Raw genomic sequence first — 16,232 nt, 5'->3', positions numbered from 1 at the left:
GGGGTGGCTGGGAAGAGATTGGTCAATGGGTACAAAGTTATAGTTAGATAGGAGAAATAAGTTCTGATGTAATATTGCACAATAAGGTGACTATATAATCAACAAAAATGTCCTGAATGCTTTCAAATAGCTAGAAGAGAGCATCTTGAATGTCCTAACCACAAAGAAATGACAAGTGTTTGAGGTGACAGATATGCTAATCATCCTGATTTGATAATTACACAATGTACATATGTATAAAACATCACACTGTGGCCCATGTGTCAACTAAAAATAAACCTTTTAAAAGTGTTTATGAAAAAATCTATTAACAATGCAACAGTAAATTAGAACTGGATGAAATAGATGAAAAACATGAAAAATAACCCATGAAGATAAAATAACTGATATACAGCAATAACTACATAAAAAGTTTAAATTTGAGCTCAGTGTCTGTGCTCCTAAAAGGCAATAGATACCTACGACTGATGATCATTTGTATCTGCTGGTCATTGTACCTGTTGTATCTAATATTCAAGGCAATAGATTCCAGTGAATGGTAGGTTTACTGGCAATATTATCCAAACATTAAAGAATATATAGGCCAGGTGTGCTAGCTTATACCAGTAATCCCAGCACTTTGAGAGGCCAAGGCAGGTGGATTGCCTGAGCCCAGGAGTTCGAGACTAGTCTGGGCAATGTGGCGAAACCTCATCTCTACAAAAACTATAAAAATTAGCCAGGCATGGTGGCATGTGCCTGTAGTCTCAACTAGGATCACCTGGGCTCAGGGAGGTGGAGGCTGCAGTGAGCTGTGATCGGGCCACTGCACTCCAGCCTAAGTGACAGAGTGAGACCCTGTTTCAAAAAGAAAAAGGGATATATAATTGCAATCATACATAGCTGTTGTTGAACATATAAAAATATGGTAATCTACCCTAGTCATTTTACAAAGTTAAATTAACTCATATAACAACATTGAAAAATGACCTCAGGAAAACGAAAACAATCTCGTGAACAAAAGTAAAATTTTAAAAGAAAATATTAGCAACATAGAATCTAGCTGTGTATTTAAGGGATAACACTTCATGATCATATAAACTTTATCCCACAAATGCAGGAATAATTCAACATCAGAGTCCATTTTCCCACATAAAGAGCTTAAAGAATAAAACAGCATTATTTCAAGAAATGTAAAAATGTTTTAAATATATTCTAAGACCCTTTATTAAAAGTTCTCTAAAACTAGAATTAGGTAAAAACCTAGTTAAGAGTATTTACCAGATGCCTATAGAAATGTATTTAATAAACACTAGAAACACTGCCAATAAAGTTTGAGAAAAGAATGATTTGTTTTCAAATTCTGCTAGAGGGTCCTACTGAATACAGTTGCCTTTTTTTTAAAGGTACAAACAGAAAAGGAAGAGACCACATATTGCATGTAGAGAGCAAAACTGTCCATCTAGAAATCCACTATTATCCACTGAAAAACTATTAGATATTTCCATGAGATTTTCAATTTATAGAAATCAATACGTTCTCATACATAATATACATCGGTATTAGCCATTTAGAAAATGTTACAGAACAAAATATTCCTATTCATAATATAAACAAAATGTACTGAGAAATTGCTTAAGAAATGTGCAAGGTCTTTTAAGAAACAACCATCCCAGCACTTTGGGAGGCTGAGGTGGGCAGATCACAAGGTCAGGAGTTCAAGACCAGCCTGGCCAACATAGTGAAACCGTGTCTCTACTAAAAATACAAAAATTATCTGGGTGTGGTAGTGGGTGCCCATAGTCTCAGCTACCTGGGAGGCTGAGGCAGGAGAATCGCTTGAACTGGGGAGTTGCAGGTTGCAGTGAGCTGAGATCGTGCCACTACACTCCAGCCTGGGTGACACAGCGAGACTCTGTCTCAAAATAGAACAAAACAAAACAAAAAAAACAGAGAAAACCATAAAACTTTACAGAGAACATAAAAAGAAAAGCAGATTTAGCATGTTCAACAATAGAAGGATTCAATATTGTTAATATGTAAATGGTGCATCAGATTTCTTAAAAAACACCAATAAATACTGGAAAAATATGACAAATGTCCTTTTAAAAGTATGTGAAGCATAAAAGAAAGTAAAGAAGATCCAAGGGTGCTACAATGAAGTAGGAACCAGAAAGTAGAGGGGGTAAACATGCTCTCAAGTTACAGTTACCCTTGGGATATTTGTTGATTTTAATTACCTAGATGTTTGTATCTTAATGGTCTGAAAAATTTCGACAGACAAGACCTTTCCTCAACAAAAGAGCAGGGATTACAAATTAACCTCTTTACAAAATTGGAAATATTCAAGGCATAAAGTTCAGAGAAAGAAAAGCAAATCCATCAAACCTTAAAGGAAAATGACAAGAGACTTCTCAGTCTTGGCCTGGACTCTCAAAGAAAAAGAGAAAAAAAGTGCTATGGATAATTCATCATTACACAAGAGTCCCCATGGATACAAGAAACAGCAAAATTAGGCCTGTTTCCCAGAAATTGGGATTGTATGACACATAAGTGCTGGAAATATATGAAAGTATAAGATAAAAACCACGAGAAAGGGACCAGTTAAAAAAAAAAAGACCTGGGAGAGGGAGAATGTCAAACATCTAGAAGTGAAACAATATAATCAATTACGTTTAAATCTTAAAGAAAAAAATCTTAAAAGCAGCCAGAGAAAATACAGATTACTTACAAAAGGAATAACAATGAAACAGATGGCAGACTTCTCAAGAGCAACAATAGAAGCCAGAAGACAGTGGAATAATATCTTCAGAGTGCTGAGAAAAAAATAATTGTCAGTATAGAATTTTATACCTAGTGAAATCATCAGGCAAGAATGACAGTGAAACAAGGTTATTTTGCAACAACGACAAAAATAAACACTTACAGCATTTATTAACAATAAGACAGTCCAGGGGTGGTGGCTAACACCTGTAATCCCAGCACTTTGGGAGGTGGAGGTGGGTGGATCACCTGAGGTCAGGAATTTGAGACCAGCCTGGTCAACATAGTGAAACCCACTCTCTACTAAAAATAAAAAAATTAGCTGAGCATGGTGGCGGGAGGCTGAGGTAGGAGAATTGCTTGAACCCAGGAAGCGGAGGTTGCAGTGAGCCGAGAGCACGCCACTGCACTACAGCCTGGGCAACAAGAGCAAGACTCCATCTCAAAAACTAAAACAAAAACCAATAAGCCTTCCCTAATATATTTCATGATAAATAAAATATCCCAGAAGGAAGGTATAATGAAAGAGGAATAGCATACAAATAAAAAATAATTACGTCAACAAATCCACAAGCAAACATTGCCATTTTGAAACAAAAATAACGCCCATTTTGTAGGTTAAAAAAAGAACAGAACTAAAATATCAGACAATACCAGACTGGAGAAATAGATCAAAGTTAAAGCATTCCCATATCCTTTACATTATCTTGAGGAAAGTTAGACATGAATTTTAGACTTCGCTAAATTACGTATGTATCTGTCAAGTGTCACAAACAATAATGATAATTGAAGTACCAAAACAGGCAGAAATACCCCCAAAATATTTAAATTCACCGGCAATGGCAGAAATGCTCTTCTGTTTTTCATCTACAAATCAACAAAGATATTTCCTTTTTTTTTTTGAGACAGAGTCCAGACTGGAGTGCAGTGGCGCGATCTCAGCTCACTGCAACCTCTGCCTCCCAGGTTCAAGTGATTCTCCTGCCTCAGTCTCCTGAGTAGCTGGGATTACGTGCGTGTGCCACCACGCCCAGCTAATTTTTGTATATTTAGTAGAGATGGGGTTTCATCATGTTGGCCGGGATGGTCTTGATCTCTTGACCTCGTGATCTGCCTGCCTCAGCCTCCCAAAGTGCTGGGATTACAGGCGTGAGCCACCGTGCCTGGCCTCAACAAAGGTATTTCTAAGTGATAATAGCCACTATTGATAAAGTTTATAATAGGTATACTTTGCTGGTATACTTCTGATAAAAATTCTGTGACAAAATATATATTTGACATAGAGATGTCAATTTCTCATCTCTCCTTAGAACCTCAACTAATTGCCACAATGGTTACCAGTTTATTTCACAGTAGATACTATTATTGATATGTGTGTTTTTCAACTTGCTGGCCTTGAAATCCTAGGGGTGGAGATAGAGCAAGTTTATTGCAAAGCAATATGCAAACCAAATATTGTATATGGACTGAATAAACACATTTTAGTATCCATCGAAATATATAATGCCCATTGAATATATAATTTTTCAGATGCAATTACAATGAATAAAAACTACAAAATATCATGGGTATTAAAAGGAATTACGTACACATGATAAAAATTTAAAGATAACTTTTAAAAATATATAAATATTGTATGTTTTCCAAACAAAACAAGGGGGAAATGGAGTTGCAAAAAAAACAAAACAGGATTGTGTCCACCCTGATTAAGGAGGGAGAAATATTTTTAAGCCCATAAGATTAAAAGAGGAAACAAAAAGCATAAAATAGGGGATAAATAAATCCAAGTATATTGGTAATAAATTAAATGGAGCAAACATTCAATTTAAAAAATTCTCAGATATCACAGTGCAGTGGTTATCGAACATGGCTAAACATTTGAAAATCCTAGAGAATTTCAAAAAATAATGATACTTGTGTACCATGCCTAGAGATTATTATTTAATTGGTCTGGGGTGTGGCTTGGGCCGTGAAATTTTTTAAAAGACCGTAGCTATTTCTAAAGTACACACAAGTTTGGCAACCATTTCCATATTATTTCTGCACAATTCAATGGCTTTTAGTATACCCATTGAGTTGTGCAACAATCACAACAATCTAATTTTTAAACATTTTTTCACCCCCAAAAGAAATGCTGTCTGTGCTCATTAGCAGTCACTTCTCATTTTCCTACTCCCCATTCTCCATCCGTTCTACCTCTTCCCCATCCCCAGTGCTGGGTAACCAGTAACCTACTTTCTGTCAGTATAGATTTGCTTACTGAGGACACTTCATATAAATGCAATCATGTAATATGCAGTGTTTGTATCTAGCTTCTTTCACTTGGCATGGGATATAGTTTGGATGTTTGTCCCCTTCAAATCTCATGTTGATGTAATCTAATGTTTAATGTAATCCCCACTGTCAGAGGTGGGGCTTGGTGGGAGGTGTTTGGATCATGGGGATGGATCCCCTCATGAATAGCTTGGTGCCATCTTTGTGGTAAAGAGTGAGTTCTTGGCTGGGTGTGGTGGCTCACACCTGTAGTCTCAGCATTTTGGGAAGCAAAGGTGGACGGATCATGAGGTCAGGAGTTTGAGACCAGTCTGGCCAACATGGTGAAATACCATCTCTACTAAAAATACAAAAATTAGCTGGGTATGGTGATAGGTACCTGTAATTCCAGCTGCTTGGGAGGCTAAGGCAAGAGAATCGCTTGAGCCTAGGAGGAGGAGGTTGCAGTAAGCAGAGATTGGGCCATTGCACTCTAGCCTGGGTGACAGAGCAAGACTCTGTCGTGAGTTCTTATGCTATGAGTTCGCGCGAGATCTGGTTGTTTAAGAGCCTGGAACTTCCTCCTCTGTCTTGCCATGTAAAAACGCACCGACTCCCCTTCCACCATGACTGAAAGCTTCCTGGGCCTCACCGGAAGCCAAGCAGATGCTAGTGCTACGCTCATACAGCCTCCAGAAGCATGAGCTAAGTAAATCTCTCTTCATTATAAATTACCCAGCCTCAGGTATTTCTTTATAGCATGTTTCCAAGGTTCATCCTTGTTAAAGCATGGATCAGAACTTCATTCCTTTTTATTGCTGAATAATATTTCATTGTAAGAAAATAGCAAATTTTATTCATTCATTCGTTGATGGACATTTGGGTTGTTCCCACTTTGTGGCTATTGTGGATATCAAGATATAGTGCACTTCTGCCTCCAAATCTTGAGAATGCCTGGTACTGTCAAGCATCTTAATTTTTGCCAATTTACAGCATGTGCAATAATTATATCATTGTGGTTTTAATTTGCTTTTTTTTTTTTTGAGATGGAGTCTCCCTCTGTCACCCAGGCTGGAGTGCAGTGGCACAATCTCGGCTCACTGCAACCTCCACCTCCTAGGTTCAAGCGATTCTCCTGCCTTAGCCTCCTGAGTAGCTGGGATTATAAGCACCTGCCACCATGCCCAGCTAATTTTTGTAATTTTAGTAGAGACGGGGCTTCCCCATGTTGGCCAGGCAGGTCTCTAACTGGCCTCAAGTGATCCACCCACCTCAGCCTCCCAAAGTGCTAGAATTATAGGCATGAGCCACCACGCTCAGCCTAATTTGCATTTTTTTCCCCTTGAACTGCCAATAGGTACCTTTTACCAAATTTTTCAGTATTGTTATTTATCTTGTTCTTATCAATCTGTAAAAGCTTTTTCTATTCTGATACTAATTTCATTGTTGTCTATATGCAGTGCAAGTATCTCCACCCAATTCATGGCTTGTCTTTTACTGTCTTTATAATGTCTTTTGATGAACAGAGTAATTTTCATGTAGCCAAATTTATCAATCTTTTAATGATTATTTTTAAAAAGAACTAAATAGAACCTTTAGAAATTATTTGGTTTCCTTTCAAATCTGTCCCTTTATGAAAATCTATTAGTCATCATTTTTGTGGTTTAATTTCTTTATTTCTTTAAACTATCACCAAGAGCTTATAGCTACATCTAATCATTCTACTATGTAAAGATTTTTGCCATGTAATATGTTGTTTCTTCAGATTACCTATCACTCATCTGTGACCCATTTCCCTGTGGGTTTGATGACCTTTATGAGATCACCTTTTGTTGATCTTAACTTATGAGAATTCTAAAGGCCTCTTACTTTCCTCTGGAGATTTGCAATTGCTTTAAATGGGAGTCAGAAGGCACCATCTTAGAGAATAAAATTTCAGTCCTTTTTTTTCCATTGCCTAACCATCTTTATTATTCTAGTATTCACTTTTCTCTGGACATAACGTTTCTCTGAAGTTAATACCCACCCCAAGGCCTTTACACTGCTCTCTCAGATACTGGCTTGTCTCACGCCCTTACTTTAGTCAAGTTTTTGTTCAAATATTACCTCTTCAGAGAGGATTTTCCAAAATCTACCAATTTAAAATAGGCCATTCCAACCCCCCATTATTCTTTACTTGCCTACCTTTCTTTACCTTTATTTCTACTGCTTATCACTACCTGTTCTTATATTGATATTTATTAAATACATGCATACATATGTATATACATACATACATACACATATACACAGAATTTTCTTTCCTCATGTATTTTGTATTTCTCCCACAAGAAAGTGTTTCAGCAGAGTAAGAACCTTTACTAGACCATTATTTTCCCAATGGCTACTATAGTCCTTGGCAGAGAATAGGCCTTCAATAGATATATTTTGGATAAATGAACAATATATTAAAGAATAAAGACAGTAAGTCTAAATTCAAAGAAACAATCTAGAAAGGAATTGACTCCCAAGTTTACATAAAAGTGTTGTCATTGGGGAAGAGGAAGAGCCATTCCCTCTTTTGTTTTATTTTATTTATTTATTTATTTTGAGACTGTGTTTTGCTCTTATTGCCCAGGCTGGAGTGCAATGGTATGATTTCGGCTCACCATAACCTCTGCCTCCCGGGTTCAAGGGATTCTCCTGCCTCACTCAGCCCTCTGAGTAGCTGGGATTAATAGGCATGCGCCACCATGCCCGGCTAATTTTTTGCATTTTTACTAGAGATGGGGTTTCTCCATGTTGGTCAGGCTGGTCTTGAACTCCCGACCTCAGGTGATCTGCCCGCCTCAGCCTCCCAAAGTGCTGGGATTATAGACGGGAGCCACCGTGCCTGGCCAACCATTACCTCTTTTGAAAGTGGGAAGAATTATAATAAAAGACCAACAGGGAAAGGAGGTCGTAGAAATTAGGTAAGAGTCTTTAGGAAGATCATGCTGAAAAACCCTTGCTTTTCTCCTCAAGTCACAGGGTTTTTTTTTTTCCCACACAACTTGGGTCCTCTAGGGACATGTATTAATCAATAACTTCCTAAATGCTTCAGAGGAGAAAGGAAGGAAGAGGCATGAGACAGTTTATTCCACCACAAGGAATAAAGTGATCATCTAGGTTGGAAAATCACTTATTAAAGTTGTAATTGATATGGATTTTGTTTCATATAAGAATACTACAGAAGAAAACAATAAAGTTTCTTAGACAATCACAGGTTTCCCCTCAACTATTTTCCAGTAACAGATGATTCTAGCATATTCATTCAATGTCCAATGCAAAATTCTTTTTTTTTTTGGATATGGAGTCTCGCTCTGTCACCCAGCCTGGAGTACAGTGATGTGATCTCAGCTCACTGCAACCTCCATCACGGGTTCAAGTGATTCTTCCTCCCTCAGTCTCCCGAGTAACTGGGATTACAAGCACACACCAGCAGCCCAGCTAAATTTTTGTATTTTTAGTAGAGATGGGGTTTCGCTATGTTGGCCAGGCTGGTCTTGAACTCCTGACCTTGTGATCTACCCACCTTGGCCTCCTAAAATGCTGGGATTACAGGCATGAGCCACTACTCTCAGCTCAAAGTTCTTAATATGTAATATTCAACTACCAAGAACATATAAGACAATGTGTTTGTTCTAATTAATGGGTTGTGTTTGAGTTGTTGGTGAAATGCACTGATCCACTCTATCACCATACAAATGATGTAAACTCTTTTATCAGAAAAAACATACATCTCTGCATCTATTTTTTTAATCTGTGACTGGGCCTGTGAATTATTTAGAGCTCCTTTAGCAGATCTAAACTGTAACAATGTATAAGCTGTTTTATCTGCCAATATTCCAAGTATCCCAAACTTCAAATCTAGCCCTTTGATCATCAAGGAAGATGGCAGAAAGATGGTATCAGAAGGCAGTGGTAAGGCTTTCTGAAGGATGGAAAAGATAAAGGTGCCCTGAGAAACCATGTCTACTTCCAGTAATTTCAAACTCCTCCTTTGAAAAGAATAAGAAATTCAGTTAATTACTTAAAAAAGAACCTTGAAATAACAGCAGAGAAAGCAGCCATTCCAAAGGTAGATCCTGAAACATGAAGGCTAGATTCCTTACCTAGTGATACCAAGTTGCTGTAGTTCTCCAACATCACATCTCTATACAAATCTCTCTGAGCGGAGTCCAGGCATTCCCACTCTTCCTGAGAAAAGTCAATGGCAACATCTCTGAACATCACTAATTTCTGAAACAACAAACAAAATGTTTTGGAAATTAAAATGCTTTTTTTTTTTTTTTTTTTTTTTTGAGACGGAGTCTTGCTCTGTCACCCGGGCTGGAGTGCAGTGGCCGGATCTCAGCTCACTGCAAGCTCCTCCTCTCGGGTTCACGCCATTCTCCTGCCTCAGCCTCCCAAGTAGCTGGGACTACAGGCCCCCGCCACTTCGCCCCGCTAGTTTTTTGTATTTTTTAGTAGAGACGGGGTTTCACCGTGTTAGCCAGGATGGTCTTGATCTCCTGACCTCATGATCCGCCCGTCTCGGCCTCCCAAAGTGCTAGGATTACAGGCTTGAGCCACCGCACCCGGCCAAAAAACGCTTTTTCTTTTTTTTCTTTTTTTTTTTGAGATGGAGTCTTGCTCTGTCGCCCAGGCTGGAGTGCAGTGGCGCAATCCTGGCTCATGCAACCTCCGCCTCCCAGATTCAAGCAATTCTCCTGCCTCAGCCTCCTGAGTAGCTGGGATTACAGGCACCTGCCACTGCACCCAGCTAATTTTTGTATTTTTAGTAGAGATGAGGTTTCATCATCTTGGTCAGACTCGTCTCGAACTCCTGACTTTGTGATTCACCCGCCTCGGCCTCCCAAAGTGCTAGGATTACAGGCGTGAGCCACCGTGCCCGGCCAAAAAAAATACTTTTTCAATGGAGAGGGAGATGAAGGGGACCCCTCCACAAAGCAAGCAACACAGCACACGGGCTGAAAAGTACACATATGTTCCTGATTATTCCTATCGCTATAGTTTTTTTGTTGTTGTTGTTTTGGAGACAGGGTCTCACTCTGTCACCCAGGCTGGAGTGCAGTGGCGCCATCATAGCTCACTGCAGCCTCGAACTCCTGGGCTTAAGTGATCCTGTCTCAGTCTCCTGAGTAGTTGAGACCACAGTACGTGCCACTGTGCCCTGATAATTTTCAAATTTTTTTGTAGGGACAGGGGTCTTGTTATGTTGCCCAGGCTAGTCTTGAATTCTGGCCTTAAGGGACCTTCCTGCTTAGGCCTCCCAAAGTGCTGGGATTATAGGTGTGAGCCACTGCTCCTGGCCTGCTATACAAATTTTCTGCATATAGAACATCTTACTTTACAGATAAGTCTGGGAATAAAGTAAATGCTATGTCCCAATTAAAAGAAATAGCATACACAAGCATTCTATACAATATGTATATTGTGTATCATACATTCAAAATAAATGTAAGTTTCTTTCTTCACTATTTAAGGAATAAACAAAATAACTGGGAAAATTTTTCTGTAAAACCTTATAAAATAAGATCTGTATAAAATTAAAGAATTTACTGAAGCTCCAGGTTCACCACTAGATCAGAGTACCATATCATAAACATTTTCCTTGTCATCAATAATTTAGTAAATATTTTATAGGCTACAGAATAGCTCCTATATAATGAACGTATCTGACGTAACAAATGCTCATATTTGAACATTTTAGGTGGTAAAAATCTTGTATTTCTTGATTCTCAGAGTTTATTATTCTTAACTTCTGCTGGTGAATGATCATCTTCATTATGATCATATTTACCGTTCATCCGTAAATGTAACTTTTCATCATTCTAAGCAATAGAAAGGTGAAAAACATAATCCAAATTTATACATTCAAGACCAGCACATAATGTCAAATTTCAAATTGATCCATATTAAATTATATGTTCCTGGGGAAGATCCCCGATCTCTCTGTATTCAGTCCCTAATCATCTTCCTAATCTTAAAAACTCATAAAGCATGAGCTCCTGCCACATATCGAGAGTGAGCCCAGTCAAGACCAACTCCTGTCTTGTCTACCTGTGAACTTAGATCTAAGGAGAAGTTCAAAAGGTTTTCACGTGTCGTGCCATTTAACAACCTCCTCAACCTTATGAAATCAGGGAACTCTGCTTTTGTTAGATCAGTGTTCCTAGTCAAAGATGCTGACCAGATTGTTGAGTAAGTATGTGACTAAAGGTTAGATTAGAAAGACACACTTAGGGAAGACACTATCACTTATCAGAATGGGACAAACTAAGGAGCACATTCCTGAGTGAGGTCAGTTAGGAATGAAGCTTCAGGAGTAAGGAATACACACACATACTCTGTAAAAAAGTAAATGAAGAGAGCACAAAGAAACTCCAGTTTACCCGAGCCATGGTTTTTAGAGCTGCAAGAAATGATCAGTCCTCTTCTGGGTTCCTATCTTAGGAAAGCACAGAGTCTGGAGAATGCAGAGCTAGGGAGGAGAAAGCAGAACCGTGAGACCAGGTGTTTTGCAAAGTAACAAATGATTCAGTTGGAATTATCTTTGTTGTTCTTTTCTTCCTGTTTCTCCCACCCCCAAAACACACACTAAGGGGGACAGATACATGTTGTGGTTCTTACCTTGATCAAACTCAATGCTTTCTATATACAAAAAGAAAATATAACAACGTCTCTACCACTTCTGAAATGAAACTCATAGGTAATAACAACACATCCATAGATGTCAAAAATGGAGATAATGAACAACTTAGTATTTCAATATATTTATGATCATACACAACTACATTAGAAGGCACAAATAATTAAATGCTTATGCTTACAATTACTTATAATGAAATTTAGACTTATAAAATGACAATATGTAACTAAGTATGGTCGACACATTTTATATTTGACATTTTGAAATAAAGGCTAAATATATGTGTGTTCATGTGTATGTACAGAATAAGTAGAAATGCATTATCTATAAATGGAGGTTTCTATACGTATTTGCCATGTGCAAGACAAATATCACAGCTAGCATTGCCATCAATACTGTAACTTTTTGAAATAGTTAAAAAAAAACTCAGTAAATTTCTTAAGCAAAGTACAGCCTTTTTCTCAACCAAATCATGGTTGCATTCCTGGAAGATACAGCTAATAGTAAAACCATCCAATAACAGGCAAGTAGGTAAATTCAGCAAATTGAAGAAGTCATGCACAAAAGCATTATGTAAGATATTCCAGACCCGGATAATTATAAACATACTTTTTCCAGGTATGGTTCTCAATTTTGCAAATCACAATTTTTTGTTATGCACTGATGGACAACTAAATCATAAGTTGGTAAACTACTGTCTACCAACTAGTTTTTTAAGTAAAGTTTTATTGAAATACGTCCACACTGATTCAGTTATGTAGTGCCTTTGGCTACTTTCACACTACAGCAGCAGAGCTGAAGAGTTGCAACAGAGACCATGTGGCCCACAAAGTCATGTGAAATGTCTAGCCCTTTACAGAAAAAGCTGGGTAATCTCTAACCTAGATCCGAGACCTCACTCCTTCAAAAGCTAGCAGTGGCTCGCGCCTGTAATCCCAGCACTTTGGGAGGCCTAGGCGGGGGGATCATGTAGTCCCACCTACCCGGGAGGCTGACGCAGGGGAATGGCGTGAACCCAGGAGGTGGAGCTTGCAGTGAGCTGAGATCACGCCACTGCACTCCAGCCTGGGTGACAGAGTGAGACTCCGTCTCAAACAAACAAACAAAAAAGCTAGAAGTCTTTACCCTCAACCCTGTTACTTTAACATTCAACAGTACCTAGATGTATTTCCAAAACACCCTCTAGGGAGAATAACTGCCCCTGCAGAGAGTCATTGATATAGGTACTCAATACATTTTTAATTGAAAATTCGACTTCTTCAACATATAGATTTCTGCAAGAGATACTTGTGCCCATCCTAACAACCTAAAAATAATTCAGATAAGATGAAAAATCATAATTTCTTTTAAATTCATCAGAGAGCTGAGGGCACAAATTTAAAAGACCTAAACTCCAAAAAAGTGCCAAGCTCTTTATTTAAAAACAATTTTTTTCTGAGACAGGGCCTTACTCTGTCACCTAAGCTGGAGTGCAGTGGCATGATCATAGCTTACTGTAACCCTGAACTCCTAGGCTCAAGTAATCCTCCCACCCCAGCCTTCGAAGTAGCTAGGACTGCAGGCATGTGCCATCATACCCAGCCAATTTTTACTTTTTTTGTTGAGATGGGGTTTTGCTACATTGTCCAAGCTGGTCTTGAACTCCTGGCCTCAAGCAATCCTCCTGGCCTCAAGCAATCCTCCTGCTTCAGCCTCCCAAAGTGCTGAGATTATAGGTATGAGCCACCACATGTGGCCCTAAGCTCCTCTTAAGAGCCACATATGGATGCTCCCATCTATGGCAGAGCTTAAACTAAATTGTACCAATAATAGTGCAACCATTCCAATAAAAATACAGTATTAAGATAACTCAAGTTCCAACTATATGCTCTTTACAAGAAGCACATTTTAAATATAAAGATGGGCCGAAAGTAAAATGGGAAGATACACCATACAAACACTAATCACAAGAAAGCTTGTATGCCTATATTAGTATAAGACAAAATAGACTTCAAGATAAAGAGAAATACTAGCAATAAGGAGGATCAACTCATCAAGAAGACAGCAATCCAAATGTAGAGATTTAACAATGAAGCTTCAAAATGTGTGAAGCAAAAATTGACAGAACTAAAGGAAGAAAGCGGCAAACCCACATTCAGAGTTGGGAATTTTAAGATCTTTTGCTCAGTAACTGATAGAACAAGTAGACAATAAAATCAATAACAATATAGAGGATTTATATACCACTATATCAAGTACCTTGGCCAAGTTGATAAATATCTATTAATAGAATACCACATCCACTTACCAAAATCTAAGCTGGGCTGAAGAGAACTGAGCTGCAAGGTGTTGGAATAAGTGATTAACACAACCAGCCTTTAATCACTTAGCAATCACTTAATATAAGAGGCTAACCCAGAGAAAGTGCTGAGTACTCCACTGTTTCACTCCCCCAACCCCAACCATGAAATAGCACCTGGAGAGGGTTAGAGAGGGTCAGGCAGATCAGTGCAAATGTGGATCAGTGCAGAACTGAGTCATCTCACTGCTAAGGGAATGCAGAACAAAAGGCTCCTGTCATTCATTTTATGGTCTGGGACCAGGGGACAAGAAGACACGGGAAGGGCTAAGAGTGAAAAAGTAGTGAGTACTGGCCGGGCACGGTGGCTCATGCCTGTAAGCAACCCCAGCACTTTGGGAGACCGAGGCAGGAGGATTGCTTGAGGCCAGAAGTTTCAGACCAGCCTGGGCAACATAGTAAGAATCTGTCTCTACAAAATAATAATAACAATAATAATAATAATAAAACATCAGCCAGGCGTTGTGATGCAAACCTGTAGGCCTAGCTACTTGTGAGGCTGAGACAGGAGGATTGCTTGAACTGCCCAGGAGTTCAAGGCTGCAAAGAGCTATGATCACACCACTGCACTCCAGTCTGGGTGACAGAGCAATACCCTGTCTCCAAAAATATGTTTTAGAAAAGAAAAGAAAAAAGAAATTAAAAAAAAAAAATTAAAACTACCGAGTACTAAGAGTGGGAAAAAAAGTGTCTTCAAGGTTTCCCCTCTCCTCTAGATTAGGATGTCCTCTTGGCAGAGGCACCTGATAAAGAGGCCTCCTAATGGAGATGCCTGGGTTAGGAATGTAAACATGCATAACAGCATAGCTGGTTCAGGAGGCCTGAGTCCTGAACTGCAACTCCCTTTAGAGACTGTAATGCACTAGATGTGCACCAAGTCTGCTGCGGGGAGGCCAGCTTTCCCCTGTGTAACCTGCCAGGAATGACTTGGTGGAGTCTGAGGGCCCACACATAGGATTTTGGCAAGAGTCAGACTCTTCATTAACAACTGCGTATGGAAAGGTCATCAAAATAAACCAGATGCTGGGTCATAAAATGAGTATCAGTAAATATTTTAAAAACTGAATTATACAGAGAATATACTGTGGTCAGTGTCCACACATTATTAAATTACAAATTGGTAACAAGAATCTCCAAATATTTGGAAATTAAACATACTTCTAAATAACCCATGCAAAAAGACATTGGAAATATGCTGAACTGAGTGACAATAGAAACACATGTATCAGATTCTGTGAGCTGCAACAAAAGCAGTATTTAGAGGACAATTTATAGTATTAAATGCTTATGTTAGAAAAATGATTTAGGCTCCCACTTTGGGAAGCTGGAAGAAGAGGAGCAAATGAAGACCAAAGTAAGAAGAAAAGAAATAATAAAAATAAGCACAAAATCCACAATATAAAGTAGATTACAATAGAGAATATCAACAAACTCAAAAATTGATTCTTTCAAAAGATTCATACAGTTTATAAACCCCTACCAAGTTTTCAAAAAAATATATTACCAAAGTACAGACTGGACCACAGATTTTTTAAGGCTTTAATTAAAAAGATAATACAATTCTATGCCAATAATTTTGGCAATTTCAATGAGAAACACAAATTCCTTAAAACAAAAATTGCCAAAATTCACACAAGAAAAAACTGAAGTAAAAATCATCCCATGGATATTAAAGAAACTGAATGTGTAGCAACAAACAAACTGCCACAGAGAAGGCCCAGATGGCTTTACTGGTAAATTCTACCAACATTTAAGGCAGATATTCTTTCACAAATGTTTTCAGAAAACAGAAAATGGAGATAGCACTCTGTTCTACATCTTGAGGCCAAATAACCATAATACTAAAACCTCACAAAGATATTACATGAAAAAAAAATTACAGTTCAATAGCCTCTAGGAAGACAGACATACAACAAAGTTATAAAGTATTACCAATCAAATCTATTTGACTTTGGAACCACAAGTATGTTTTCTATAACTATAATCACAAAATTAAATCAAAATGAAAAAAAATCTCTAAGAACCAAAAGCAAAAGGAAACAAACTTATCTGTGCATACAAAGCTGGAAGGTTAAACATATAAAGAAAGTGATTATTTTCAGGAACTTTAAAATATAGTCATTTGACATTAGACCCAATATAACCTACAAACAAAATAACTATAAACTGTTTTTCAAAGTTGTCTTAAGAGTTTGTTATAACTTTATGAAGTTATGTCTTAGAGTT

At 38.2% G+C, this 16,232-nt stretch overlaps 1 protein-coding gene across 2 annotated transcripts in view; it reads right to left on the bottom strand.

Moving 5' to 3' along the window:
- The window catches only part of ZNF420 (zinc finger protein 420), a 26,460-nt gene extending 14,952 nt beyond the window's left edge, over positions 1–11,508 (bottom strand). Inside the window, exons 1-3 of one of the 2 annotated variants that reach the window (XM_011992584.1) lie at positions 11,412–11,505; positions 9,129–9,255; positions 2,711–2,795 (exon numbers count right to left, since the gene is read on the bottom strand). Coding sequence is in view for 1 of the 2 variants with exons in the window: in XM_011992574.1 (XP_011847964.1) it covers positions 9,129–9,255; positions 11,412–11,420 (136 nt within the window). In the remaining variant the exon portion in view is untranslated. Of the gene's footprint in view, positions 1–2,710; positions 2,796–9,128; positions 9,256–11,411 lie in introns of both variants that reach the window. The other variant, XM_011992574.1, reaches the window with a different exon arrangement.
- Positions 11,509–16,232: the final 4,724 nt, after the last annotated feature.

This window comes from Mandrillus leucophaeus, unplaced genomic scaffold (genome assembly GCF_000951045.1).
Source record: "Mandrillus leucophaeus isolate KB7577 unplaced genomic scaffold, Mleu.le_1.0 Scaffold1107, whole genome shotgun sequence".
In the NCBI taxonomy this organism is placed as follows: Eukaryota; Metazoa; Chordata; class Mammalia; order Primates; family Cercopithecidae; genus Mandrillus; species Mandrillus leucophaeus.
This window is presented reverse-complemented; position numbering and strand designations above follow the sequence as displayed.